Source organism: Pocillopora verrucosa, chromosome 11, assembly GCF_036669915.1.
Source record: "Pocillopora verrucosa isolate sample1 chromosome 11, ASM3666991v2, whole genome shotgun sequence".
NCBI lineage: Eukaryota > Metazoa > Cnidaria > Anthozoa > Scleractinia > Pocilloporidae > Pocillopora > Pocillopora verrucosa.
The window spans coordinates 15,276,336-15,303,301 of NC_089322.1; the positions used below are offsets into that span (position 1 = coordinate 15,276,336).

The 26,966-nt window shown below is 38.8% G+C and overlaps 4 protein-coding genes across 4 annotated transcripts; all 4 read right to left on the reverse strand.

The window, feature by feature from the left end:
• Positions 1-6,061: 6,061 nt before the first annotated feature.
• On the reverse strand, positions 6,062-14,616 carry LOC131789940 (allatostatin-A receptor-like). The gene is made up of 2 exons (XM_066174056.1): positions 14,496-14,616; positions 6,062-7,027 (listed from the first exon to the last, which is right to left on the reverse strand). Exon 2 carries the CDS (start codon positions 7,022-7,024, stop codon positions 6,062-6,064), a length of 963 nt encoding a protein of 320 aa, XP_066030153.1. The 5' UTR covers positions 7,025-7,027; positions 14,496-14,616.
• A 994-nt stretch (positions 14,617-15,610) lies between these two features.
• LOC131789924 (uncharacterized) lies at positions 15,611-16,155 on the reverse strand. The gene is made up of 2 exons (XM_066174057.1): positions 16,116-16,155; positions 15,611-15,981 (listed from the first exon to the last, which is right to left on the reverse strand). Exons 1-2 carry the CDS (start codon positions 16,153-16,155, stop codon positions 15,611-15,613), a joined length of 411 nt encoding a protein of 136 aa, XP_066030154.1.
• Positions 16,156-16,354: 199 nt separating this feature from the next.
• On the reverse strand, positions 16,355-18,723 carry LOC136284210 (uncharacterized). Its single transcript, XM_066174058.1, has 3 exons — positions 18,450-18,723; positions 17,287-18,257; positions 16,355-16,891 (listed from the first exon to the last, which is right to left on the reverse strand). Exons 1-3 carry the CDS (start codon positions 18,721-18,723, stop codon positions 16,355-16,357), a joined length of 1,782 nt encoding a protein of 593 aa, XP_066030155.1.
• A 3,941-nt stretch (positions 18,724-22,664) lies between these two features.
• Positions 22,665-26,371, reverse strand: LOC136284350 (uncharacterized). The gene is made up of 3 exons (XM_066174570.1): positions 25,949-26,371; positions 25,499-25,843; positions 22,665-23,976 (listed from the first exon to the last, which is right to left on the reverse strand). The coding sequence occupies exons 1-3, from the start codon at positions 26,049-26,051 to the stop codon at positions 23,207-23,209; spliced, it is 1,218 nt and encodes a 405-aa protein (XP_066030667.1). The 5' UTR covers positions 26,052-26,371; the 3' UTR covers positions 22,665-23,206.
• Positions 26,372-26,966: the final 595 nt, after the last annotated feature.

The window sequence follows — 26,966 nt, forward strand, 5'->3', positions numbered from 1 at the left end:
TCATTTTGTTTATCTTCTAAACACAATAGCTCTTCAATGACAAGAAAGGGCGACTTTATTAATAAATGAAAATAAAGGAATCGAGAATTCCCGAATAAAAATTGCACAGTGGGTTGATGCTAAAGGCTCAAGATGAAAAAAAATTGTAATGAAATATGAACACAAAAACAGTTATGGGCGCAATTTTCAATTTACAAAATTCCTATTCATTGACTTTTTCCTTACCGACAGAAGAAATCTTTCAGATACACGGGCAAAATTGGCCTGTGGCAAAGCTTCCAGTTGTCGATTCTCGTCCTCAGCCGCGAGAAATGTCATTACCAAAGCCACTGAATACATAACTTTCGGTTTTCCTTTTCGTATACTGGTTTTCTCTGCCTTCTAGTAAAGTTTGAACGTCAATGTAAGCGATACAGATTTTTCAGTGTTTAAGCAGCTATAATCCGAACATAATCCTACAAACGACCTTGGATTGAGAATGGGGATGGCTTTGCGTTTCGTTCATCAACCTGAACGAGTGGCGCAAAAGGCGAGTGACGTGTCATCAGCTGATTGGGGATATCTAATACACGTGAAAAATATCTCATTTTTCCACGGGTGTTGTTTCCGGCTTTCCTCGGGGCTGAAAATCCTTTTATAACACCTTAGTTTACACTATAAAATACATTCCAATCTATGCTACAAACGTTATGAGTTTATAACAATCCAACTCCTAAGAGCTATGACTTCTTTCAACCCATACCTCAAATGCATTAGTGCATGCCGATGTAATCTAAAATAACTCTTCCAACCCATCTCAATAATATTACAGCGTGATTCATTTCAAGCTACAAACTATGTTAATGCATAACATACAACTTACGTATGTCATGAAGTCTTCCAATCAAGCCTGCCTGTCACGGATTTTCCGAGATACAACAATCAGTGAGTGGCTTAAGCGGAAAATCAAAGAAGTCTAACGTGGTACACGTTTGAAACTAGTAAACGTGATGATTTATCTTGGTGAGTGAATTGAGTGGAGTGTAATTTGTCTTAGTAATCACATGATTTCGATTGCAACTTAGAATAAATCAGCACGAGCAAACTTTCAAGGACAAACCAAACTGCGGGCGAGTGCAATTTGTAGTCTTTGAAACATTTTTGAAAGCTAATTTATCCCAAAGTGCACGAGACAAATCATTAGATTGCTACTTAAAATGATATAACCAAAAATATGAATGTTTTCTGTTTTATCTTAATTTATTGTCATTGCTCAGTACTTCGGCTGCTTGCCTTTGCCTTTTGTTGGCGTATTCGAGCTTTTCCCTCAAGAACTCGCTTCAAGCTTTTAAGCTCTCGATCACAAATAATCGAGGTTTTGTATTCTTTCTCTTTTTGGTATCAGTCGACAGCAGTAACCATTACATGATAGCTGTCGCGTTGGTAACCTTCCCCCCGTCTTTCGTACCATAGTTAGTCTCCTCTACTAACTATGTTCGTACGAACTGTTGCATAAAACTCCTCGAGAATTTTACTCAGGCCTCCGGTACATACTTTCGTAGCTTTCTTTTGGAAGACCAAGTCTTACCGACTTTTTACAATTTTTTTCGTTCCTTTGGGTTTTTCGATTTTAGCATTCTCTCCCAAACTATGAAATTGTAACTTTTTTCTTCACTTTGCCGTCATTTTGTTTTGTTGTGCATTAGCGACTTACCTGTCAATCAACTCAACTTTCTAAAGTCAGTTTCAACTTTAACACTCGATTTTCAACTTTCGGCATTGTTTGGGAATAATTGACGTGTTCTCGGCCAATGAACATGCTGAAATTTTTGCTTGTATATCATTACAGACCGAAATCGCACGACACGATGCATAAAATATTTGAAGTTCAGTTACCACTTTATTACATCCATTTTGAAATTGCAAATTTCAGTCGCTCATTTACAGGATTTTCTAGTCTCTTCAAACATTTTATGGATTCAATACTGAGATGGTTGATAAAAATTTGTTAAAGTTGTCTTTCATTTCCAGCACTGTGGTAAGTTACTTTAAGCAAGCCTTAAAGTTTGATTGATTGTGTTATAGTAAAGCTTTTTCATTAGTTTGGAAAATGCGATTTAGAGCAAAAAGTGGTGCGATTCGTGAACCAGTCGCACCGGTGAGAGCCAATCAGATTACAAGGATCACCGGTGATGTCAAAATGGATGTAATAGATTGTAAAATGAATGTGGGAGCATATTTCTGTATCGACGAAAAGATTCTCTTGGGTACAAAAATTTAACGAAGGTTAAATTTTGAAAGGATCGCACTGATTTGAATAAGATGTCAATCACTGGGAAAAGTTTAAAAACAGAACGATCTGCAACTTGAAATCTTCCTCATTTGGAGCACTGAATCAAATGAGTGTTACAACCTTCAACTGCGACCATATAAATTTAACGAGGTACCTGAGTGTAATACAAGAGTGAAGCAGGTAGACAAGCAATTAATTTATGCCAAAACAGGGAATTGCGAAATTTCCTTAGCATGTGACTCAGAACTAGTACTAACATTCAGTAAGAACGAAGATAAAAATTCACAATTTGTTTATTGAATTCTTTTCTAGAGCCGGTGTAGAATTTACTTATTCTAAATTAAAACACTTCCTGAGTGATTATCCCAAAAAATAAGATCCAGTTTCCTATTGAGAATAATTGAATAGTTTTGTGGAAGGTTATCTTTAATTAGCCGCATGTTGCTCTGCTATATTGATCTGTCTTTCCTCTCAGATGATAGAGAATCCTTTCAAGCCTTTCAGCTCGGGTTTTACTTCAAGAAGCAGTGAAAAATGCATTAGATTTTTCAGTTGGGTATCGTTTGCACTAGATCAGTAACAAGGTCAGTATTCTCTAATTCAAAGCCTTCATACGTTACAATTTTGGCACCACAGATTGAGGTAAATGTTGCCAACAAATTTTAAAAGATACATTATAATAATTATTTATTTACATTGATTTAGGACTTATACCAACGGGCAAGCGAATCTTGTCCCCTCCTACAGTTTTATTTCAAGACAAACTGTAGAGTTTAAGAGAATGTACATGTGGTTATTGTGATTACCTTGCACTTGTTATGTTTTACCAGACGAAGATCGCCAGTTCGAGACTAGGCGGTGAAGCTGCTCCATTCTTAAAAAGAACTCCGTTACGAATGAAAATGGAGAGAGAAAAAAAGTACTCCGGTGAGATCAGTCTATTGTATCCACTGATGCAACAAGTTAAGAATTAGAAAATATTCAAAAAGAAAGATGTCATTTGTAGTGAAGAACGTCTGACCAAAGAAAGATTTCAGTCGTCGAATTTCCGTGCTCTGCCGCTGTACTGAGCGACAGAGAATTCGAACTCAATGGTGAACGATATCATTACAAGGTTCACATCTGATAAGTTTCCAGCATATTGCTTGGATCAACACTTTCGAAATCGAATAGGGACGATATCAGGCTGTCAGTCGTTTAGTCAGAGTGACGGTACGGTCAGTAAGTTGGTTAGTCAGTCAATCATTCTGTTGCACTATGCAATTATCATCTTCGCACTCGCACGGCACACACAACCATGCAATCAGCATAAGCACGAGCACCGCACTTTGTATTAATCAAAACTATAACAAAATTTTCGAGCGCGACTGGTTATTACCAGCCCGATTTGAGCAGCAATAGGACAGTGTACGCATCATGCTTGTAATTGGACGGTTTAGTAGGACAGTTAAAGGGACAGTTCATACGTCATGCCTGTGTAAGTGGACAGAACCGTCACGTGCACGCGCTGTTGTCTCGCATTTCGCCGAGGTAGCTGTTGTTGTTGTTGTTGTTTTTTTTTCTGAAAACTTGTAACCGATTCTAGTTTCTTTCTCATTAGTTTTGATTAATTGGTAACAGGACTTCGTGTCCTACAATTCTGTCTGTGGTCATACTCGTGATTAACAAATCGAACTTCTGCTTCGCGGTCGTACGATTTTGTTAATCACTCGTATGATTACTGACCGAATTGGACTCCACTTGTTCCTATTACCATTATCAATTATAATGATTTCGTAATGAATAAGGTTTTTGTCAGTTTTTACATGGAACTGAGCAAGTAACAACTCAATTAGTCTGTCAGTTAGTCAGCAAGCTTTCAGTTAGTCTGTCAGTCAGTTATTCATTCAGTCAGTCAACCAGTAGGTCAGTCTGTTTTAGCCTGCCAGTCTGTCTGTCTTTTCTTGTCTGTCTCTTTGTTTTTCTTCTAATACTACTTGTAGTTAAAAAGAAGAAACGTACCTCAATGTGCCACTAACAGTCGGTGATCTTTGACATCACGTATGTGTCACGTGAACAAGCATGGGCGGTAAAATACAGCTTTTCTTGACTGGTGTCTTTGCCTCACTGAACAGGCTAGAGGGTCGAAGTTGTCTTCGCAGGAAGAGGAAATTTAACTATCGGACAGCGCCTAAACTCAATAAAAAAGCCATAAACCTGAATAAAGTCTCCGTGGGAAGCAGGCAAAATTTAGGTCGTGGAGTATGGTGCTAAATGAAAAAGACTGATCTCTATTCTTGAAAGTTTGACCAACTGTACACTGATTGAAGTCCATCAGTCAAGCCTTTACCTAAAATAGCATGGTAGGAGCCCTATGCAAACCATTACGACGACGGCATAAAGGACGTGGCAGGACAAAAGATCTCATTGGTAGACTGGGAACAATAGCTCGGCAAGTGAGTATGAAAATTTTGTACATCTCTTTGCTGACCTCTGCAAAACAGTCACGTGAAATCAGCAAAATCTTCCACTTTATTACATGAACTGTAAAATGGCAAATTCAGTCGCTCATTTATTTTAGTTTGGTCAAATATTTTATGGATTCAGTACATTGAGCTGGTTTTTGAAAAGTTGCAAAAGATATCTCTCATTTTTCTGCAATTTGACTGATTTCTTTAAACAAGCGCTGGTTGTTGTGTGACAGTAAAGCTGTCTCATTGGCTGAGAAAAAGATACAATTTAGAGCATAAAACGAAAGAATAATTATGTAGCCGGACACATCGTTGAAGGAAACGGACATTCTTCTTCTTGGCTAAGAGCAAGACTCTCACGGTAGTCCAGATTTTCTTTCTCATGAATAAATCAATAAAATATAACTTGCTGTACATCTGTTCAGTAAAAGATCACAGATGACGTTAAAATGTGGTAAGAGCAAAACAATTGCGGGGCGTAACCGAGTGTATCACTGATGACACTTTTATATAATAAAGGAATATAACTTTTTCCTGGTGACGTCATGTATGCGTCTGTCCTCCAACTGATCATTTGTAAGAACCAATCAAAACGTGTGTATAATTCTGCACACGCCAATATATGTATTTTCCTCTCTGAAGGGAGTTCCTCTCAAACTATTAAGTCTTTTAAGGGAACGATGAGCAAGATGAATATTCATTGGCCTTGTATAACTTTTGGAGGAACTTTTATGGGGATATGGAAGTTGTCACGCCTTCGTCATGTTCATTAGCAAGTGGGACTGAGATCTGTGTTATGATTCCACAGAGAAACTGTTTTTTTTTTCCGAGTAAACCAGCAGAGACCGGAACTACTGCGGTTCGCTTTGGGTTTTGATAGGAAAAACTGAGGAAGGTACATCACATTAACGACATCCAGTTAACAAATATATACCATGTGTCCGTGCGTCTGTTCAACTATAGATAAAAGGATTTAAAAAATCGAAAAGCTTCTGATAATGATAGTAAGTTGTTTGCAAAATACCCTGCTCATAATCGTATCTTCATCAAACGGTCTATAAGCATTTTTTCTCGGTGGGAGCTATGTATTTGGGGGACTGACACGTTAAATTCATGTGATTCAGCCATCTTATGGTTGAACGTCAGGATCCTCGATAATTAATATGTGTGGATCTTCAATTGCCTTCCACATGAGACTGATCTAATGACCTCATTGGTCTCTACGCACTATCTTCTTTGTGGGATCTATATACTCGGAGGAAACACAATCATGTAAACCTACATATATCGTAAGGCTAAACCTAATAATTTATTGTTGTATTCAGTACAGCTATGACCCTTAAACTGCAGTATCTTCCAAGCAGTCATTTCTGAGAAAGCTTACGGCCATGGTTGATTGGCTGGTATTGCTGAATGTACTGCTTCTCACACTCTGGCTTCCGATCATTCTGCGAAAAGCTCCATTCATTTTACCATTGAGCAGGATATAGAGCCATGGATTAATGGCACTGTTAGCCTGACTGAGCCAAGAGGCAAAGTAAATGGCTGCAGGATGCCATTTTATTCTTGCCGTCACCACGTAGTCCATTTGGAGCACTTGCATGGGCAACCAACAGACTGCAAAAACCAACACAACGATGATGAGCGTTCGGAGGACTTTTTTCTTGGGAATCTGATCATCTGCCATGTTTCGAGAAATTTCGTGTTGACCAGGAATTTCGTGGAACCATATTTTTCTCGTAATTTTAATGTACAGGTAGGAAATGATGGCGAGAGGCAAGACATAGTTGATGACCAGTAGGTACGTTAGTAGGATAACGCTTGGGATATGCTTCTCTATATAAAAGCACCTTCCATAATTAGCCTCGTAAGAGGCTAAATTTACTGCCATTAAAGTGCAGGATGGGACCCAAATGACTGGTAGAATAATTTTGGATCTTCGGAACCAGATGTTTCGCCTCAAAGGGTGTATGACAGCGAAGTATCGATCAAATGCCATCACAACCAAACTGAGAATGGAGGCTGTCATCGACACTTGCAAAAGATAGTTAAAAAACTTACAGAACAGGTCACCCGCCACACCAGTCATTCCAGTGGAGTAAAAATGAGCCATGGAGAGGGGCATCTGAATTACTGCAACCAGTAGATCGGCTACCGCCATATTTACGAACAAGAAACTTGTCAGACCTCTCGTTTCAGGTGTATTCCAGACAATGTATATCAGCAACAAGTTTCCAACCAATGCCAAGATCATAACTATAGCAAACGCTATGGTAAAACCCAATTCTGTTGTGAATTCCATGTTCTGTGGGTGAAATAGACGAACAACTTTTAAGTGATAATTTTAACACTAAAATTCAACATGTTCAGCCTGCTTGAATTTCGCATTATTTGGGTTTCTTTCTCACTCCAAATAGAACTATCGAAATGAAAACAAGCCACAAATTATAGATATAAGGAGCTCACAACATTTAAAGCAATGACAAACAAGGAAGCAAACAAGGAGTAGGTCCAAAGATTGTTTAGGATTGAGAAAAAAAAAAGTTAGGAGAGAATCTCCTCGTTGCATTTGACCAGTTACTCTTTATTCGATTATCGGTTGCATGCGAGTTTTTCATAAATAATAAGTTTCTTAACCCTTTAAGTGCTGGGTTTTAGGGGAATATGCAAAACAACTTTGACAAGATAAACTTAAGGCATATTTAGTGATTTAGATATCGGAATATCTCTTCCATAAATCTCTTATAAAGTGCTCTATAAAGTGACTTGGTAATTTAGATATCAGAATATCTCTTTTATAGTGCTCAGAAGCAAATTCCCTCTTCATTGAGGTTTCTATGTTCCCTTTTGTTCATTATGGTTGATTTTTTTTCTTCCATTTGCATCAGATCTGAGTTCAAGTAAACGATAGCGATCCAAGCAAAATATTAAAGTACGAAGGAAACATTTTATTTAAACAGGGGAACGAAATCATTAACAAATTTGTATGTGCATCACGTACGTACTTTTCTTAAGTAAGACACACAAATATCTTAATTGAAATCTTCGATCTCGATCTCGATCTTTTGCCACTTTTAGACGTTTTCAGTATCACACGCTTATGATTGTCCCTTTTCTTTGCGACAATTTACCTGAAATGAAGTGGAATTTTAACAGGAGATCTTCTAATGTCAAAAGAAAGAGTCATTGTAACTTGAGTCAACCGGTAAACTTTGTGCTGTTCTAATTTTACAAATTCTCCGATATGAATCTTCCAGCCGAGATCCATTTCTAATCCTTTTCTATGAATTTGAATTTTCACAATTACTTTTGTTGAATACATTAAGGTCAGTTATATTAATTCCTACTGGTTACAAGCACGTCACCAATTCTAACTGGCACTGTTAGAAAATGTAATTCTTCAATGAATGAATGATTATCGATAATGATGTTTCAGACAATTTCTATTCTATTGATTAGAGAAACCTGAAAAACAAGAAACAATTCATGGCGCTGTTGTGAACTAAAAAAATTAAACAGGATAATAATTCTCGTTAGCTTATGTTAACATCTATATCAGGAGGTAGAGGTTGATGAATGCCGGTGAAAAATATTCCAATTGGTCCTGAACTTGAAGTGTTGATTGATGCGATACGATAAGCGTTGAGAAGTAGGAAGACATCTTATTTTAAAACAACTTCCCTTCCGTCAATATATTTCCAATCTAATATGATTTTTCGGGATTACAGAACAATTAAAACGGTCTTTTTTTTTATTTTTTTAGACTCGTACGATTGTTTCGCGATGATAAAACGGAACGTTACAATAGTTAATATGGTTAAGAAGTGAAATAATGGTATGTCGTACTCTACTTGCTTTTGCGACATACTTTGAGGAGATTTTATCTGGTCCATCACAGGAAAGTCTAGCTTTCAAAGACTGTGGCTCTGCGTCGATTTTTTCTTCGCTTTGATTGCCATTTCCAACAAATTTGACTTTTGCGTTTTTTTTTTTTCATTTTTTTTCCGGAACCGTGAACTGAAAAAAATGTTTATTCCATTTGACTTTCTCCAAGGAATGAAGAAAAAGGGCCGATCTATAGTTTGAAAGAGGAAGAAACCTTTTAGGAAAAATGCACATGTTTGGAAATTATCGACTCTCCCCATACTATTGGATTTTCCGTTTTAAAACCGTTTAACTGAATCAGTAGACAATATTCAAGGAAGGTGTGTGAGCAGGAACCTTGCTAGATAGGGGCTGGCTGGTCGGGAATAGCTTCGATTTTTGTTGACAAATAATCCACAGCGACATTCGTTTCTGACTTAAAGTAGATCTCCAGTTTTTAAAAGTTTACCTTGATGTCCGAAATTAAACATACGCGCTTACCTACTTTCAGCTCGGGTGTGTTTTCGCTTGGAAAAGGTATCAAAATGCGATAAAAATGATACGTCAGAATTCAACATCTAAAGGCAAAGAACTTATCAGCCCACTGAAGCATGACATATGTTGTGATCGTTTAAAAATATATAACTAGCAATGAGAGTACCAATCGTGTTCCAGAATATGGATAATGCATCAGTGTAACTCTCAGGTCTCTCGAGCAAATGAAGAGCGGGGGTGAAACAGTGATCAAAAGACGAATGTTATGGCGTGAGATTGAGGACAAAATCGATCATTACGTTTCGTATCGTGTGTTTTTCCTGTGTGAAGCAAAAAAAGATGCCGGCGACTGACGAAATTACAAGTTATCACGAAAATCAAAAAACACCTAAACAAACAATTTCAGTTACCGATTTTCAGTGAATTTTTGAAAACAATTTTCTTTTAAGTTTCAAGACAATTTGAAGATTCAAAATAAATATTACGTACTAAAATGCGAAAGTTATACAACACAAAATTGATAAATAGGCCTGAAATTAAATTCTATCTTGTTCTTGATTATACGTTGCCTAGCACGTGACTAAAATCTACCCAGGCGGAGATCCAAAATGACGGTGACAGTCTTGGCTTAGTTATTACTGGGATACCTGTGGTAGCCCAGTCATAAAATGCCTTTGTTTTTACTGGGATACCTGTGGTAGCCCAGTCATAAAATGCCTTTGTTTTTTTGTCGTCTTTTTTTTTTTTTTTTTTTTCCTCCGCAACAAAATGGAAAAATTGCGCAATAGTACCCAGAGGTCATTGGGCCCTCAACACCATGACAACTAACTGCGATCCAATGAGGTGTTCACATGCTGATCATGCGTGTTATCTTGATGATGATTGACGTTGACATACACGGACAGGGCCGGGTCACATGACGAATCACGTGATTTTTGCTTATAAAACTCTTTGGTCAATTGTTTTGTATTTCAACGTATTTGGATTGCGATCTCCTGGAGCATTATGGCGCAAACGAGCAAAATACTTACAGACGCATATACAAGTTGCATTAATCCCAGCTAATCCACACTGAAAGATGTTATTGAGCGGTAATTTTGGAACGGATTGAGTCGCGAACGCTTGAAAGCCATTAAAGCCTTGAATGCCTTGTATGTTAAGTATGCCAATATCGTAGTTGAAAAACGTTCACTTGATGTAAAAAGCAAAATCTGAAATCTGAAACCAAACTGCATATACTCTATGCAATCTATTGAACAACACTACTACCGTGAGACTGAAGAACATAACTATAACGGATGCAAACTGCTTGTGAAGAAAGACGACATGTTGGATTCACTTGATGGCAAGAAACGTAGCTACGATAACAGTACGAATGGTATTAATTTCACGATCAGAAAGGTGAATCTTATGTTTGTTTTCATTGTAGTTGTATAGATATTCTTTTTTAATAAATAAGTGATCCAAAACCCTGTGTTTTTTTTATATATAATGTTATTATGTCAAATATTGTTTACGCAATTGTCTTGTCACAGGCGGCCCAAGCTCACGTCTCGATAAAAAGCCAACGATTAATTCATGAACGCGTCACGCGTTGTGTGACTTGGTGTTAAGTTACGAGAGGAACTGTTGGAAATTTGAATACGTTATAAGGAATAGTATAGGGAACGAAGTACGGTCGATTTACAACGATAAATATTTCGAAATATGAACATTTTTCTCGTAAAATCAATAAAACTTACTCATACCCTGTGTATCCGTTGTATTTTCTGGCGATTTCTGCCGTTTTAAGCTTGCTTTGCCATCACTGTAATTCACGTCATCTACTTTTATTACGTTGGTAAAATCTGTACAGACATCACACCAACCAACTATGTTGAAGGCTTGAAATTCTATTACGATCGATTTTCATCAAGAAATGGGCCAGGAATATTCCACAATAGTGCAAATAATCGTGAAGGCTGATCGCGGAAAAGCGATTGCATAACGCTCGGTAAGCTGTAAGATGACATGTTATCATATACCAGACGTAAGAACTCTTCAGATTCTCAGTCTGCATTTTGTACCCACTCTGCAGTCTATATTTTGTATCCGGTCTGCAGTCTGCTGTCTACATTTTGTACTAACAGGTATCCGTGGCACCAATACAGTTTATTTTTGGTTACATTTATTACTGAGATACCTGTGGTAGCCCAGTCATAAAATGCCTTTGTTTTTTTGTCGTCTTTTTTTTTTTTTTTTTTTTCCTCCGCCACAAAATGGAAAAATTGCGCAATATTGCAAAACACACATAATCTACCACAGATTACCTGTGTGTGAGGTAATTCGACATTTTCGTTCTTTCCCACATAAATATTCTTCTCTCCTTTTGTAAGAATGTAGACATCACTCACAATGTTTCAAGTAATCCACCCACCCTACAAAAAAGGAACTCTTGCACGCATAGCATGCCTATGTTTTGAAATAGGTGTATGCCCTTGGCCAGACTTGAGTGCACTATTTCAGTATACTAATCCGACACCCGTAGTATCACTACGCTTGATTCCAAGGATCCGGTACCATCCAGGTATCCCAGTTACCCTGCTCACAGTGTCTAGTTTTTTTTTTTCCTCCGCCACAAAATGGAAAAATTGCGCAATAGTACCCAGAGGTCATTGGGCCCTCAACACCATGACAACTAACTGTGATCCAATGAGGTGTTCACATACTGATCACGCGTGTTATCCCTCAACACCATGACAACTAACTGTGATCCAATGAGGTGTTCACATGCTGATCACGCGTGTTATCTTGATGATGATTGACGTTGTCATACACGGACAGGGCCGGGTCACATGACGAATACGAGATTTTTGCCCATAAAACTCTTTTGTCAGTCGTTTTGTATTTCAATGTGTTTGGATTACGATCATCTAGAGCATTATGGCGCAAACGCTCAAAATACTGAAAGACGCATACACAAGTCGTATTGTTCGCAGCCAATCCACACAAAAAGATGTTATTGAGCGGTAATTTTGGAACGGACTGAATCGTGAACGCTTGAAAGCCATGAAAGCATTGAATGCCTTGTATGTCTTGTATGCTAAGTATGCCAATGTCTTAGTTGAAAACGTTAACTCGTTGTAAAAAGCAAAATCTGAAATCTGAAACCAAACTGCATATACTCTATGCAATTTATTGAACAACACTACTAACGTGAGACTGAAGAACAAAATTCAAATGGATGCAAACTGCTTGTGAAGAAAGACGCCATGTTGGGTTCACTTGACGCTAGGGAACGTAGCTACGATAACAGTGCGAATGGTATTAATTTCACGATCAGAGAGGTGAATCTTATGTTTTTTTTCATTGTAGTTGTATGGATATTCTTTTTTAATAAATACATGATCCAAAATCCCGTGTTTTTTGTGTATAATGTTATTATGTTAAGTATTGTTTACGCAATTGTCTTGTCACAGGCGACCCAAAGTCACGTCTCGAGAAAGAGCCAACGATTAATTCACGAACACGTCACGCGTTGTGTGACTCAGAGTAAGTTATGCTAGGAACCGTTGAAAATTTGAACACGTTATAAGGAATAGTATAGGGAACGAAATATGGTCGATTTACAACGATAAATATTTCGAAATATGAAGATTTTTCTCGTAAAATCAATAAAACTTACTCATACCCTGTGTATCCGTTGTAGTTTCTGGCGATTGTTGCCGTTTTAAGCCTGCTTTACCATCACTATTATTCACGTCATCTACTTTTATTACATTGGTAAAATCTGTACAGACATCACACCAACCAACTATATTGAAGGCTTGAAATTATATAACGATCGATTTTCATCAAGAAATGGGCCAGGAATTTTCCACAATAGTGCGAATAATCGTGAAGGCTGATCGCGGAAAAGCGATTGCGTGACGCTCGGTAAGCTGTAAGATGACATGTTATTATATACCAGACGTAAAAACTCTTCAGATTCTCAGTCTGCATTTTGTACCCACTCTGCAGTCTATATTTTGTATCCGGTCTGCAGTCTGCTGTCTACATTTAGTACTAACAGGTGTCCGTGGCACCAAAATATACAGTTTATTTTTGGTTACATTTATTCGCACAACACACATAATCTGCCACAAAATACCTGTGTGTGAGGTAATTCGACATTTTCATTCTTTCCCGCGTTAATAATCTTCTTTCCTTTTGTAAGAATGTAGACCACTTACAATGTTTCAAGTAATCCAGCCACCCTACAAAAAATAACTCTTGCATGCATAGCATGCCTATGTTTTGAGACAGGTGTATGCCCTTGGCCAGACTTGAGCTCACTATTTCAGTATACTAGTCCGACACGCGTAGTATCACTACACTTGATTCCACGGATCCAGTACCATCCAGGTATCCCAGTTACCCTGCTCACAGGGTCTGGTATCACTCAAAACTCGTTCCCGTTTGTCTCATTTGATAAAGAGGGAATCGTTAATGTTTTCATTAAGACAGTATTGCCTTGGTTTTCTAATATTTACAATGATAGACAGTAAATTTCACTTTCCACCCACATTTATTTCCAACCTTTTCTTTTGAACCAGAAACAAAAATGATGTACGTTTAAAACACATGACATCATCCACCCTGATCATTTCAATTGTAATGCCTTCTTATCCCAGCGTTACTTTGTTTCTTTGCTGCGAACACTGAACTACTGCTCGTACTCTAGATATGACAATCAACCACAAAATTCTCTAAACCAGATAACATTAAACATTATCCAAAAAATGATGTGTCAATTCACGAGTTTCTCACAGAGCACTTTAATTCATCAATATATCTCGTTTTTCCGGCTGAGAAGTATTTGAAGCAAAGCCGTCGGTCACTACCTCAAGTCGATAAATAACTTATTAATCCTCTCTTTTCTCTCTCTCAAACCACTTGGTTGACAGAAAAATATTGGTTTCAGAATGAATTTGTGTAAGTAATAATGTCATTACGTTGGTTGACAAGCGGCCTAAAGACCGTCTCCAATTGATTTTAATCGTTCACAAAAAGAACCCAGAAAGTTAAAACGTGAGGTTTTTGGTTACAGTTGAACTAGTCGAGAGAACTTTTATTCATTTAATATCTGAATTTTCTCAAACAATTTGTTCGTAGTCAAAGGGCGAGCGAAGTTTTCATTCCAGTTCTACTACAAATATACGCTCTCGGGGAGTCTTTCCAAGTCCATTCAATTTGGACATTTGTACCGTAAATTGCATCACAGAAGCTGAAGGAATTCAATGAGAAAAGGCCGCATTAAATCCCATTGTGTCTTGTTGGAGTGTATCATTCGAATTTAGCTTTTATGGAAGAAAGACTAGATTTACACACGCCATTGCAGGAAACAAACGAACAAAGTCTCACAACTTCAAAATATAAAATTTGAATTTACTTACAACTTTCCTCGCCGTTTACTTAATGACCAGAGGTAAATCTTCCAGCGTACAAAAATTAATCGTCGACGAGATTGAATAATACTTTCCGTAAGATCATTGACTGTTTCTGGAGAAAACATTGTTGTGACAATCCTTGCCAAACTTTCTTACGCGCTCTCTAATTGACAGGTGTCAGATTGTGACAGATACATGTAAAAATAATGTTTCAAAGTTTGTTTGGAAGCCTTTTAAATCATCTTTATCATTACGGAAACGAAAATGTTTCGAAGATGCATTTCTCTTTAATTTGCAGCACCTCTATTTTAACTACCATTTACTCGCTCAAAAATTGTTCAGTTTACGGAAGATCTTGCCGTATTTACAGCCCTAAATCATTCGGGTTCTTTCAGAACGAATTTCGTTAAGTAAAAAAAAAATAATAAATATGTTATTTACTGTGACCTCTGTCTTGAAAATGCTGGACAAAGGTCACAGTTTTTTACCATACAGACCTCTCAGCCGGCAAATAACATATATTTCTTCGTTTAGAAAAATTTGAAAGCGAAAACCAATCTCTTTTCTTGCAAAAATAATAGAAAAATATATTACAAAGATATACTGTACGGCAGGTGTCAATGTAACACATCTTTAGCCTAGCTCCCAATCATCAGATGGTTTTTTGATTGATTGAGCACGTAGTTACGTTCCAATTCTTGCCAATTGTGGTCAAGTCCGTCAATTCCACTGAACTTTTTTATTAAATCTGATCAATGGGAAACATTTTTGGGGTGATTTTCAACATTATCCCTAAATTTTGACCAAATATCGACCCCTGAAAAAAATATCGACCATTCGACACCATTAAATAGTTAAATGAAACGAACAACTTTTTTTATGGTGATACGCCGTGTGATCTTGTATGTGTTTGTCTCTTCTTTCTTGAGGACCACTAGATCAACTGTAGGAACTTCAGTAACCAGGCAAATGTGCGAAGAAGAGCGATCCAGCTAGAGAATTGGGTTAGAAGGCAGTTCAAAGAAGCTGTAGGGCTAACTGTGGTCACATACACTTCCTTCTTTATCTCAAGCTTCTCTAATGCGATGTTCTCAAACTTGGGTTCTGGTCAGTGATCCTCGCTACTGTACAGGAAGGCCTTTCAGCCAGTGCTCGTCCTTAAGAAATTCATTCATTTTAAGGCCTCGACTGACATCATCAGCGGGGTTCAGTTTGCCAGGACAATGTCTCCACTGTTGTGGTGACGTGAGGTCCCTAATCTCTCCAACTCGATCAGCCACATAAGTTTGAAATCGCCTGTTCTCGTTGTGGCTATAGTCTAAAACGATCATGGAATCGGCCCAAAAAACCATTTGTTCAAACTCAAAGTTCAGTTCTCTTCTCACTGCAAGATCAACACGTGCTGCTAAAACAGCTCCCTGTAGCTCAAGACGGGGAATACTGACAGTTTTGATTGGGGCATTTCTCAACTTTCCAATAACGAATGCACATTCTACAGTTCAATCAGAGTAGACAATTCGGAAGTATGCGGCGGTACCATATCCAATTTTGGACGCTTCGCAGGAATGATGAAGCGGTAGAGTAGCTCCTTCATGGTTAGAGGGTTATGGTTAAAGGGACGTTCACCTTCGCCAGAAGAGGTAGGTAACTTTTCCACTGCAACCATCTTTGGGGGAGTTCTCCTTCGAGAGTTTGATCCCACGCCCTTTTCAACCTCCACAGTTCTTGCATGATTTGCTTCGCAGATAACATTACAGGCGCAACGGGGTTCAGCGGGTCGAAGACCGAGCAGATTGTCGATACAACTCCTCTCATGGTGTTATTTTTTTTAGACTCTAAGACCTTGAAACCAAACGTGTCCGACTCTATGTGCCACCGTACCCAAGTGCTCTATCGACGGGTAATTCATCAAGATTAACATCCAGAGACGAGTCAGCTCTCTTTCCCAGAGGTATAGAAGCCCAAACCTTGCGGTTGTAGCTGACAAATTTCGTCAAGTTAAATTCACCCTTAGCACAAAGTTTAATCAAATTTTCCGTCAGCGCAATTGCACTTTCCGGTGTTGGTACTGATTTCAAGAGGTCATCAACACAGAAGATGTGTCTAAGAGTGTCTATCGTAACCGGATCAAAATTTCCTTCATTGTCATCAGCAGTTCTCAATAAGGCAGAGTTAGCTGAGCAAGGTGAGTCGGCTGCTCCGAATATGTGTACTGTCATCGCGTACTCTTGCGGTGTTTCGTCTATGCCTTCTCTCCACCACAGAAATCTTAGTAAATCTTGGTCTTCTGGGCGCACTTTCACCTGGTGGTGGAACATACTTTCAGTGTTCTCAACCAGAGCCACATTCTCCTCACGAAATCTCAACAAGACTCCAGGTAAATTGTTCGTGTAATCAGGCCCCTGTAATAGATTCTTATTCAAGGACGTTCCCCGATGTTCTGCGGCAGCATCAAAGACTATCCTAACTTTGTTGGGCTTCCTGTTGCTAGTGACTGCAAAGTGAGGAAGATACTACGATCTGGGACCAGATTTGGAAGCTTCTTCATCTGAAAGCTTGCGAGCATATCCCTTCGCTATGTAATCTTCCATCGTGGCACGGTATTTCTCTTCAAGACTAGGATCTCTATGGAATTTTCCTCTCAAACTCTGCAATCCTATTTCTGCATCCCTTCAGTTATTCGGTAGCTGAACATCGTCTCTTCTTCACAAGAGCCCTGTCTCAAAGTGATTTTCGTCGTTAAGTCTTGTTGTCATATTTAGAATGTTCACTACTCGTACATCCTCTGTGGACAGACCTTCAAAGTGCTCTTTGTTCCAAACCCTTCCACTTTCCAAAACTTCTCTACTTGGTCATTTAAATTCTTTTCACATGTGACAAATTTTACTGAAATGTCCCTATGTTTCTGTGAGCCGTGAATCGTTCCAGTTATGCCCCAACCCAGTGGGCCACGCAGAGCTTGCAATTGGCTATCAGGATTATTTGAATTTCGAACTTCAAAAACTTCATGTGCGTCACTAACATCCTTTCCAATGAGTACTTCCACTTTTCTCAGCTTCACGTCAGGTACTTCAATGTCCGCTAGGTATGGGTGAGACTTCTTGTCAATATCTTCTGGAAGGCACTTCTCTGCGATATTGAACTTCGCTGATACAGGGCCTTCTATCACAGTGATGACTTCTCCTTTTCCATTAGCGGATTGCAACCCGAATTCTACAACTTCAAACTCTTCATCTTCTTGTTGCAAGAGGGTGCTGACAGACACCACTTTCTGCCGACATTTCAGGCCTAGTTCATTAGCAACATAGGAACCGATCACGGCTCCACGTGAGCCATCGTCTAGCAATCCGTAAGTGGTGATGGACTTCCCATCGAACGATGAGATCTCCACTGATATCACATGGAGAAGTATGGTCTTCTCCTTGGTCGGCTCTATTGCGGTTGCGTACTGCACTGTACTCCTAAGTTCAGTAATGCTCGGATGCTCACCATTCCTTGGGTTTGGCTGATTCTCCGCAGGTTGTTGTTCTCGTTCACGGGTTTGGTTGCCTCGGTCAGTGTCTCCAATGTCTCTTCTTAAGGGGTTGTGAAGAAACCTGTGGTATCGTTTATCATTTCTACATGGACAGAACGTTTGGGATTCACACATGTCTCTACAATGTCCTGGTCCCATACAAACGTGACACAACCTTTGGTGTTTCACAACACCCCAGCGGGTTTGCAGATCTTTGTTTTGGAACTCGAGGCATGAGGCCAGTTCGTGCGAACCTGAGCAACACAAACAGCTCTGTACTCCGATTTAGGGCTTACTCCGTCCATCACCTGTTCCTGGCCTTCTGCCTGAGGCAGAGAAATCAGTTGCAAAGCTGAGGTCTACCTTGGATCCAGAGGAACTTTAGTTCTATTGGGTGTTTGTTTGCTTGTTTGCTCTTGTCTCCATGGTTGGCATGGCGAGTACACCTGCAAATCCTGGGTCATTCTTAGTTGCAGCCTGTCGTTTGAAAAACTTGGCAAGATCTTCCAGACCTAGTCTCTGTCCTTTTTCTCTAATGGAATACGATACGTCAGCCCACTTGTTGATCAAGTAGTTGGGCAGACGTCCGGTGATGAGCTTCATATTCGCAGTTGTGCTTGCTTTGCTTGCTTCGCGTTCATAGTCCCTCTGTAATCTTTTGGTGGCACACTGGAGTTGTTCAGCAAAGTTACGTAGACCTTTAAAATCTATATTTCCCATTTTCGGTCCCACTGTCAGCTTTTCAATGCAGGCAGCCGCAACTGTAACTGGTTGACCATAGCGATCTTCTTAATTCGCACCCTGCAGATCTTGCTACAACATCATATGCTTCACCTGTCACAAACTTCGGTAGAAATTCGATTTTCTGCGCATCAGATAATAGGCCATCTTCCAAGTCGTCTCGAATCCTTTTTCTAAAGACTGGAAAGTCTGCGGCACTTCCACTAAATTCCGGCTGCATCGCTTGAAGCCTGGTGACTCTCAACAAAACTGTCCGTGTTGAATTTGTGCCTGAGTGTAGAATAAATTCAGGGGCTTTGGGGTTCAGTGGCTTAGTCTCCTGCTGACAGTTGGCATTCTAATTGGCTGTCTTGGCTGTTCTTGTTTGGCAATGAGGTTCAAGAGAGAATCTGGGTTAATTTTCGTTTCTTACAACCGAGTTCTCTACATTAGATTCACTGTCATAATCCTCTAAAGCCAGCAAATCAACCTCCTTTTCTTCTAACTGAACTTTAAATCTTATTTCCTTAGCAATTTTTTGTTTTTGCATTTCGATATCAATTTTTTTTCTTCTCCATTTCTGCCTCATACTGTGCTATCTCTGATGCCTGTTTTCTCTTCAGTTCCTTTAGTTATGAAGATCTCAAAGATCTGGACGACTTTGACTTAGTTGAAGTTATCGGTGACAATTTTGGTTCCCCATTGGAGGATTTTAAACTATTCTTTGAAGAATGAGGTGAACTTGGCCGTAAATAATCGTCAACTGTCTTTTCACATCGAGAGTAATCGTTATAAATTTTACTCTAACGCTGTTCGACGCGCTCAAATTCTTCAACAGACAAGTTCTTGAGAATATAACACTGATACACGTCACTATGACGGCCCATGGATGCTCAAGGTTCCTCACAGCTTCACGAACTTCCTCATATTCTCGTGCCTCGGCAATACTGGTTTTAAATTGATTTATGACTGTACTTACTCGAGCCAAATAGCCTTCAAGTGAGCGCCTTGCCTGATACATTTCTTCCGCTGCAACATCTTCACGGTCTGTCATATTAACCCTTCTCGTTCGCACAGGATCCGAACTTCTCTCTCTAGGGATCCAATTCTACATCGTCAATCTCACCACCATGTACATCAATCTCTGTGTCGCCTTTATCCTTCTTTTCCCGGCTCATATCCGAATGAAATATAGTCGCTAATTCACAATTTATTTCTAAGCTCCAAAACAATCGAGATCAGTTATATGATTCAAATATGTACGTGCTTTAGCGAATCCGCCGTAAGGTTAAATAAAAACTACAACAAAAAATATGTCCTACTCATTTCTTCCACGTGTTATTTGAGCCCGCTATGCCTTATGGGAGGCACAGGCCTTCCAACACTAGAACAAAAAATTCCTTTTCTTTTTAAATAAAAATGTTCAATTAAAGGTGAAAACACGTATGTCTTCGTAAGTGTTGAGAATCGAGACTGAAAATTTAGTATTATTTAAAACTGTTTCTCTCAATTTCAGTCTTATAAATGTACGTTAACACTCCAACGATGCGAAACTTTGGCTTTGAAATTCGAGTTTACTGGCCATCGCGGCAGCCATCTTTTAAAATATTCTTTTTCGAGCACAGGCGGCCCAAGCTCACGTCTCGAGGAAAAGCCAAAGATTAATTCATGAACGCATCACGCGTGGTGTGACTCGGTGTTAAATTACGAGAGGAACCGTTGAAAATACTTACCCCATCCCCACAGAGACACCTCGCCTTAATCTTTTATCCTGATCAGATTCCGGATTCCGACGTCAAACTTGCGAAAAGCTATGATACCTAAATATTTATCTCGGGTTCGCACTTGAAAATTTCTTGTCTTTTAATGCAAGCTTTTCGCCCGTGATTTTAAAAGGAATAATCCCTCCTCAAAGTTCCCAAAATGAAATATTAAGATATTGACCTTGAAACTTTGCCACTCCTAACTCATTTATGATTCGCTTCGCGGTCAATTTCACTGCATCTCTTCCCTTCGATAGCAATTTAGCGAAAATAATCCAAGCTTAAGTGCTCACAGCAAACCCCGCAGAATATTCAAATTTGGTTCGTTGCTTGGCTGATCAGGACAATAGATCAAGGCGAGGTGTCTCTGTGGGGATGGAGTAAGTATTGTACGTTGATCGACCGTACCACTCGCGGTAGAGAGAAAATTAACCTCGTACCCAAGTTTCTTCCGCGGCCGTGTCCAGTTTGCTTGTTCAAAGCATAGCCAAAAAGAAGCGAACTTGGAAATTCAGGTAGAAAACGCTCGCTTTCAGCGAAATGCGCGGGGAGTTTTGGTATTGAGACATGTCTCAGGGTGCAATGATCTTAGATCGTAAAACATGGCTGAGAAAAATGCTGATCGGCTGATCGGGAGGATTTTCGGTGCGCAAACCACCTCCGCGTGGACAACGGTCAAAATCGGAGTGTGCAGCCTTGACTCCGTCTTTTGACAAGAATAACAGTGATGGTAAAGCAAGCTTAAAACAGCAGAAATCGCCGGAAACTACAACGGACACACAGGATGCGAGTAAGTGTTATTGATTTTACGTGTAAAATATTCATATTTCCAAATATTTATCGCTGTAAATCTACCATATTTCGTTCCCCATACTATTCATTATAACGTGTTCAAATTTTCAACGGTTCCTCTCGTAACTTAACACCGAGTCACACAACATGTGACGCGTTCATGAATTAATCGTTGGCTTTTTCTCGAGACGTGAACTTGGGCCGCCTGTGGTTCGGGTGGAATTGGTTTGTGATTGGTTTATGAGGAATTATCGATCGATTTTGGCAGAACGATTTTGCTCCAAAATCGACAGATAGCGTGCAAAATAGTTTGCGAGCTCTTCTTGAGCCCGCAATAGAAATGACATTCTCAAAACAGTAGTCAGAATTGTATTGTTTAAGTTTATTATCTTTTGGTAGTCTGTGAGCCGCCGTAGTTGTCAACATCATAAAAAGGAAATACGTTGAGTAAACCAAAAGCTGACGAGCCCTTCCATTCTAAAGAACAAGGTTCCTCTAAAAAGAGGAAGGAAGGTCAAGTTCACCTGTTTTCTGTTCAAAATATTGAAGAATTTTTGTCAAATGACAGTTTAGCAGAGGTCATTTCTTCTGGCTAAAGGACCAGTAATCGATTATAGACGAGAGGGGCGGGGTGAAGGGCGAGAATTTTGATTGCGAGACGTTAAAATTTACCTCATCCCCCATAAGGCTCTGCCCCATCAGCGGCAGTTAATTAGTAGTACAGTCGAACCTCGATTATCCGGACTCATCAGAACCTCGGTGAATAGTCCGGATAATCGAGAGTCTGGATAATCAAAAATATGAATATTAATGAGATAGAAATGTGAGATAATTATCTGCTCATCTTTAATCAATAGAACGGCTAGCTTTCGCTTCGTAGGCATGTTTTTGATTTGAGTTTACGATCGATCGCTCGTGTGTTTACATAACCCACACGGAAGGAACTAAATAAGCATGAAATTCCCTTGGCAACAAAACAATTGAGCTAACCATATTTCAGCTGAACGCATCAGAATATTTCTTTGTCTCGTCGCACTTTCGAATTTTGAAAAGCGCATAAGATATTACGCTGTTTCAACAGTCTTTTAAAAGGATTACTGGGCTTTTTGCGACTTTGAGTTTTCAAGATCACAACTAATTAATATTCATGGAAAATTGGGACCTGAGAAGAAAGTCCGGATAATCGAATAGTCCGGATAATCGGGGTCCGGATAATCGAGTTTCGACTGTATATTTTTCTATAGTCCCCCCCCCTCCCCCCCCTTCTATACTCCGTTGGCAATCTCCCCTTCATTCCCACTGAAAACCATCTGATCCTCATTAAATTCTTCGAACGACCCTACCCCTGGCGATAAATGATGGTTCCTAAATGCCACTAAATTCTCTATGGCTTTTATTGTATATCTCACACACTTTATATCTTGAAATAGATAATAATTATTGAAATTCTGGAAACTTATGCTTAATTAAAGGATAAAAGTGATACTCACAAAAATAAAGGAAAAAGAATTATCTTGGGCCTGCATGGTACATCAAAGAAACTGTATTGTAATTACAAATGTATCGTAACCAGACCCTCTCGACACAAGTCGAAGGTTCTTGTATCTTTTCTTTGATGCGCGTCAAATTATAAGCAAGGGAAAAGGATATATGGAATATTTCTTTCTAATCAAATTACTTGAACAATTATACTGAAACAACTATTCACCCCAGGTTCGGTATATATTAACTTCTTACTGACCGAGTGTTAGGGCCGTGATGTGGAATATTAGCCGAGGTCACACGAAAACGAATGAGGGCCAATATTCTCCAGTAACTGTTAAAAAATCACGTCTCTTTGTTCAAATTCTTCAGATGCAGAACATTACTCCGACCCCATTTTATTTTCCTCCCTGTCTTCCTATTTCGGTTTTTTATTTATTTTATTTTTATTTATCGTCTTTATCGTTTTTATGGTTTTTGTATTTTTTTTCCTTTTTTATCATTTTTATCTTCTTCGTTACTCCTACTTCTTCTTCTTCTTCTTCTTCCTCTTCTTCTTCTTCTTCTTCTTCTTCTTCTTCTTCTTCTTCCTTTGGATCCCCTTTAACATACTCGGGTAACTTTGCCAAGTTGTTCTCTAAACAGCCTGGATTTTCAGGATATAGACTGACTTCTTCACCTCTGAAGTGGTCCTGCTCAAGAATCTTTTGGAGGATTTTAACTGAAATTTGTTGCGTATGCATTTCATTTCGTTCGTTGACATTGTTGCCGATCACTGCAAAACTTTCCTTAGCATAATTAGGGAAAGAAGAATCAATACAACATCCGGCAGTCCACAGTGACGTAGGAACATATATTTTATCGCCAATATTTTCCCCAGGCCGTGTTTCTAGATAATTCTCTTTCCTTACACCTTTAACCTTTTCATTTTCACCTATCTCGACCAGATCATCAACAGAAACAAATGCGGTGCCACTTAAAAGATAGAGCACTCCTTTGTCATCGTTAGTGCACACTTTTGCATACTTTCGTATTCTTCTCTCAAACTTGGACCATTCACCAGCATTAAAAGATGGACGCTGTGGCACGGCGTTCGTGTATCTAAAAGTAGAACGAAAGGCCCATTTGTCACTTGATAAGGTGTGTGCTGGGGCCATGTGACCTCGTTGCCAAGGTGCCTGTGGGTATGTGTCTTTTCCAACTTGGTTCCTGATATCTTTAAAATAAAAAGAAAAAGGTGGTTGATTTAATGTCCTCTGTTTACTATAATATTAAACGAGGATGAATAAATTCATAATGAAAACTTCTTTGTTTCATCATCCTTTTCATCCCCTTTTTCCGTTAACCTAGCTTTGTGAAAATCGTTTGCTTTTGGTAAAGCTCAGCAAATCACAGGAATCAAATTTTCGTTACATTCTAGTTGCAGTTAATATCCGTAAGTTACTAATAGTGCTTGCTTCAAATCAATCATCTGCCATCATCATCATCGTCACCATCACGCTATTTTCATCAAATTCAAGATCCACAATTCTAGATTATTTAAGGCTTGATTCATTGCTGATTATAAGCTTTCTATTAGGGAAAGTTTTCTCTTGTAGTGGAGAAATTATGCACTCATTGTGCATATGATTATTTTTTGTGAGATAAGACGAGATTGCCTGCGAGTCCCGTGGCGAAACTAGTTGTCAGTATGGAAAAAACGATATGAGATTAAAACCCAGGATCACGAAATCGTGTTTGTTCGTGCTTTTCGTGTTGTTTTTTTTTTTTGGTTTAGTTTTCGCGTTCTAGTAGCTTTTGCTAATTAGTTATCTCTTAGGTTTCTCTTTTTTTTCACATTTTAGGTCTTATTTTACATATTTTGGTTTGGTCGGTTAATTTTTGTTAGTCATCACCATCATTTAGTGGTTTAAATTTAGCAAATTAGAGAAATACACCACCCGAATATAACAAAGCGGTTTGTGTTTCTTACAATCAAATGTTGCAAAATGGATCAATGGTAAATTAGGTAAAATAGCTAAAATAGATAAATAAGATAAAATCAAATAAAGAGGTATACACACACTCACAGATAGCTAGCATTTACATGAGTATAGCAATACTCCATAAGAAGACACAGAGCAAAGGGAAGTAATAATAATAGCTCGAGATTGATTAACGATAATAAGTTATTGTTGAGATTAACGGTGAGACATCAACGTAACCATCCTCATCACCAAGAACCGCAAATGATAATTGATGAATTTTGTTTTTGAATGGTTTTTATTCAAGTTTACGCAAATTAGTTCAGGTTTAGTTCTGCGCCTTTTTAATCCATAGTGTAGTAGTGGCGTGTTTTAGTCACAATCGTTTGTTAACCGCTTTGCATTGCCTCGCTTCGTTTCACTTTGTTCTGTACCGATACGTTTGTTTTCGCATAATAGGTAAAGTTAATTAGGCGCGTACAGACAATGAGAAATGGTCATAATCTGTGACCAAAATATATATGCTAGTGATGTCAATACGCCACTAACTTGTTGCATTGCCTCTAATAACAATAGGCTTTATTTAGAGAGGGTAAAAACACTTAACATTAGCCCTAAGACACTGATGACTCTGTAACCCTTAGCCTCTCATTGCTTCCTTTATTTCACCCTGTAGGGCGCAAGCTAATCGAGAACCAGTCGTGGTACACGAGTTGGGAGTTGAATGGAGCCCTCCACCCTCATCTGGTAGTAATTAATTATTTTTCGGAATACCTTTGTTTTCTTGCCATGTTGGGCGAGGTCTCCGTTCATATTTCGTGTCTGTCGATGTGACTCTGTAGGCTGAATATACTGGAATTCCCAAACCTTGGTCGAAAAGCGTTGAGTAGTAGGTTTTTGCTTTCTGGTTGAAGTTGTATCGGCTTTTCTGTTGGCAAATGAGGACTATATTTTCTTGGTTCCCGCGTAAACCCTTTGGCGGTGTCCAACTGGGAAAGAACAGCTTGAAATGAGTGTTCTGGCAATCACCTTTTTTTGTTTTTCCAGTAACCCGACGGAATCCTGGCATATCGTGTGCCCTTAAGCTGTTCTCAATGAGAAACCGACCGTCCCTAGTACCTAAAGATATGAGGAAAATGTTATTTTAGAAAGATCCTTACCATATTTATATTAGTTTCGAAGTTCTTGCAGTCTCTGAAAAATAAAGAGAGTCTTGGATCTCACCGTTTTTGTTTTTCTTCTGGTGTGGGTCCCCTTCCACCACGTTAGACTCTATCAGTCCAAATATTAGAAGGAGGAGCAAAGTCTTCACAAGTATGACGTCCATCTCAGCCGTAGAGCCAAGTCAGGCAAGGCGTAGTCTTCGCAAGTTGACAATAACGAATGGAATAGTTAACATGCAACAATTTTTTTTATGGTCAAAACTTTTTGGTAGACTTTTGCCGGTTGAATGGACAGTCCAATCACACGGCAGAATAATAATTATCTCGCTACACAGAGTGCACTTAACTAATTCTTTAGACATTGAGAGAATTTTTTCTGATGTTAAAGTTATGACCCCGCCCTTAAAAGGGCTTTGAACACCTCATATTTTAAACATTTGCTCATGTTTAATTCATTACCTCGGTCAATTGCCCTTTGAACTAACTTCACTTAGCTCTTTACTCGAATGTACTCAAAAACTATATCGTAAAACCTATTTTTACAAGAAAGAAGCAAGTTTTACGAGGCGTGAAGGTGGATCTCAGTAGAAAGAAATAAAAGAAGAGAAACTATAGAGAAAGTTTCACGATAGGAGTGTCAAGGCAACCGATGTTTCACACAAACATGTTGTTGCGTTTCTTACCAGGGTGTTACTGTCACCTTTTCTTTTCTCTTTTTACTCTATTTCTTGGTCTTGCAAAATGTATTTGCGTTTACATCTTAATTTTTTTTCTTTTAAATTTGCTGAGGTTTTCAATGAGGTTAAATGTTAGCCTAAAAACGGCCAAATAAGGTTAAGTGGTCGTTATGCGTTAAGGATTGACAGATTTTAACCGTAAGTCGTTAGAAAAATTAACCGTAAAAACGTTTTTTCTAATTGTAGTAGAAAGAAATCAACCGATATCCGTAAAACGCACCACATTTTGACCCTTATGCGTAAAAGCCATCACCCCGTTCGGAACCTGTTCACTGAGAAGTCCGAGAAATATTTCCACCTTTAAAGTTAACAGGTACTTGATCTATTTCATTGAAATTAAAA

Coding starts and splice junctions, on each gene's coding strand:
- LOC131789940 (XM_066174056.1), bottom strand. CDS start 7,024: ATGGAATTCACAACAGAATTGGGTTTTACCATAGCGTTTGCTATAGTT.
- LOC131789924 (XM_066174057.1), bottom strand. CDS start 16,155: ATGGTTGCAGTGGAAAAGTTACCTACCTCTTCTGGCGAAG. Junction 15,982..16,115: donor ACCTACCTCTTCTGGCGAAG/GTGAACGTCCCT, acceptor ATTGAACTGTAG/AATGTGCATTCGTTATTGGA.
- LOC136284210 (XM_066174058.1), bottom strand. CDS start 18,723: ATGGGAAATATAGATTTTAAAGGTCTACGTAACTTTGCTGAACAACTC. Junction 18,258..18,449: donor GAATGACCCAGGATTTGCAG/GTGTACTCGCCA, acceptor TGTGTTGCTCAG/GTTCGCACGAACTGGCCTCA. Junction 16,892..17,286: donor GAACAAAGAGCACTTTGAAG/GTCTGTCCACAG, acceptor AATCTATTACAG/GGGCCTGATTACACGAACAA.
- LOC136284350 (XM_066174570.1), bottom strand. CDS start 26,051: ATGGACGTCATACTTGTGAAGACTTTGCTCCTCCTTCTAATATTTGGA. Junction 25,844..25,948: donor CCAGAAGAAAAACAAAAACG/GTGAGATCCAAG, acceptor TCATATCTTTAG/GTACTAGGGACGGTCGGTTT. Junction 23,977..25,498: donor AACATGGCAAGAAAACAAAG/GTATTCCGAAAA, acceptor TTTATTTTAAAG/ATATCAGGAACCAAGTTGGA.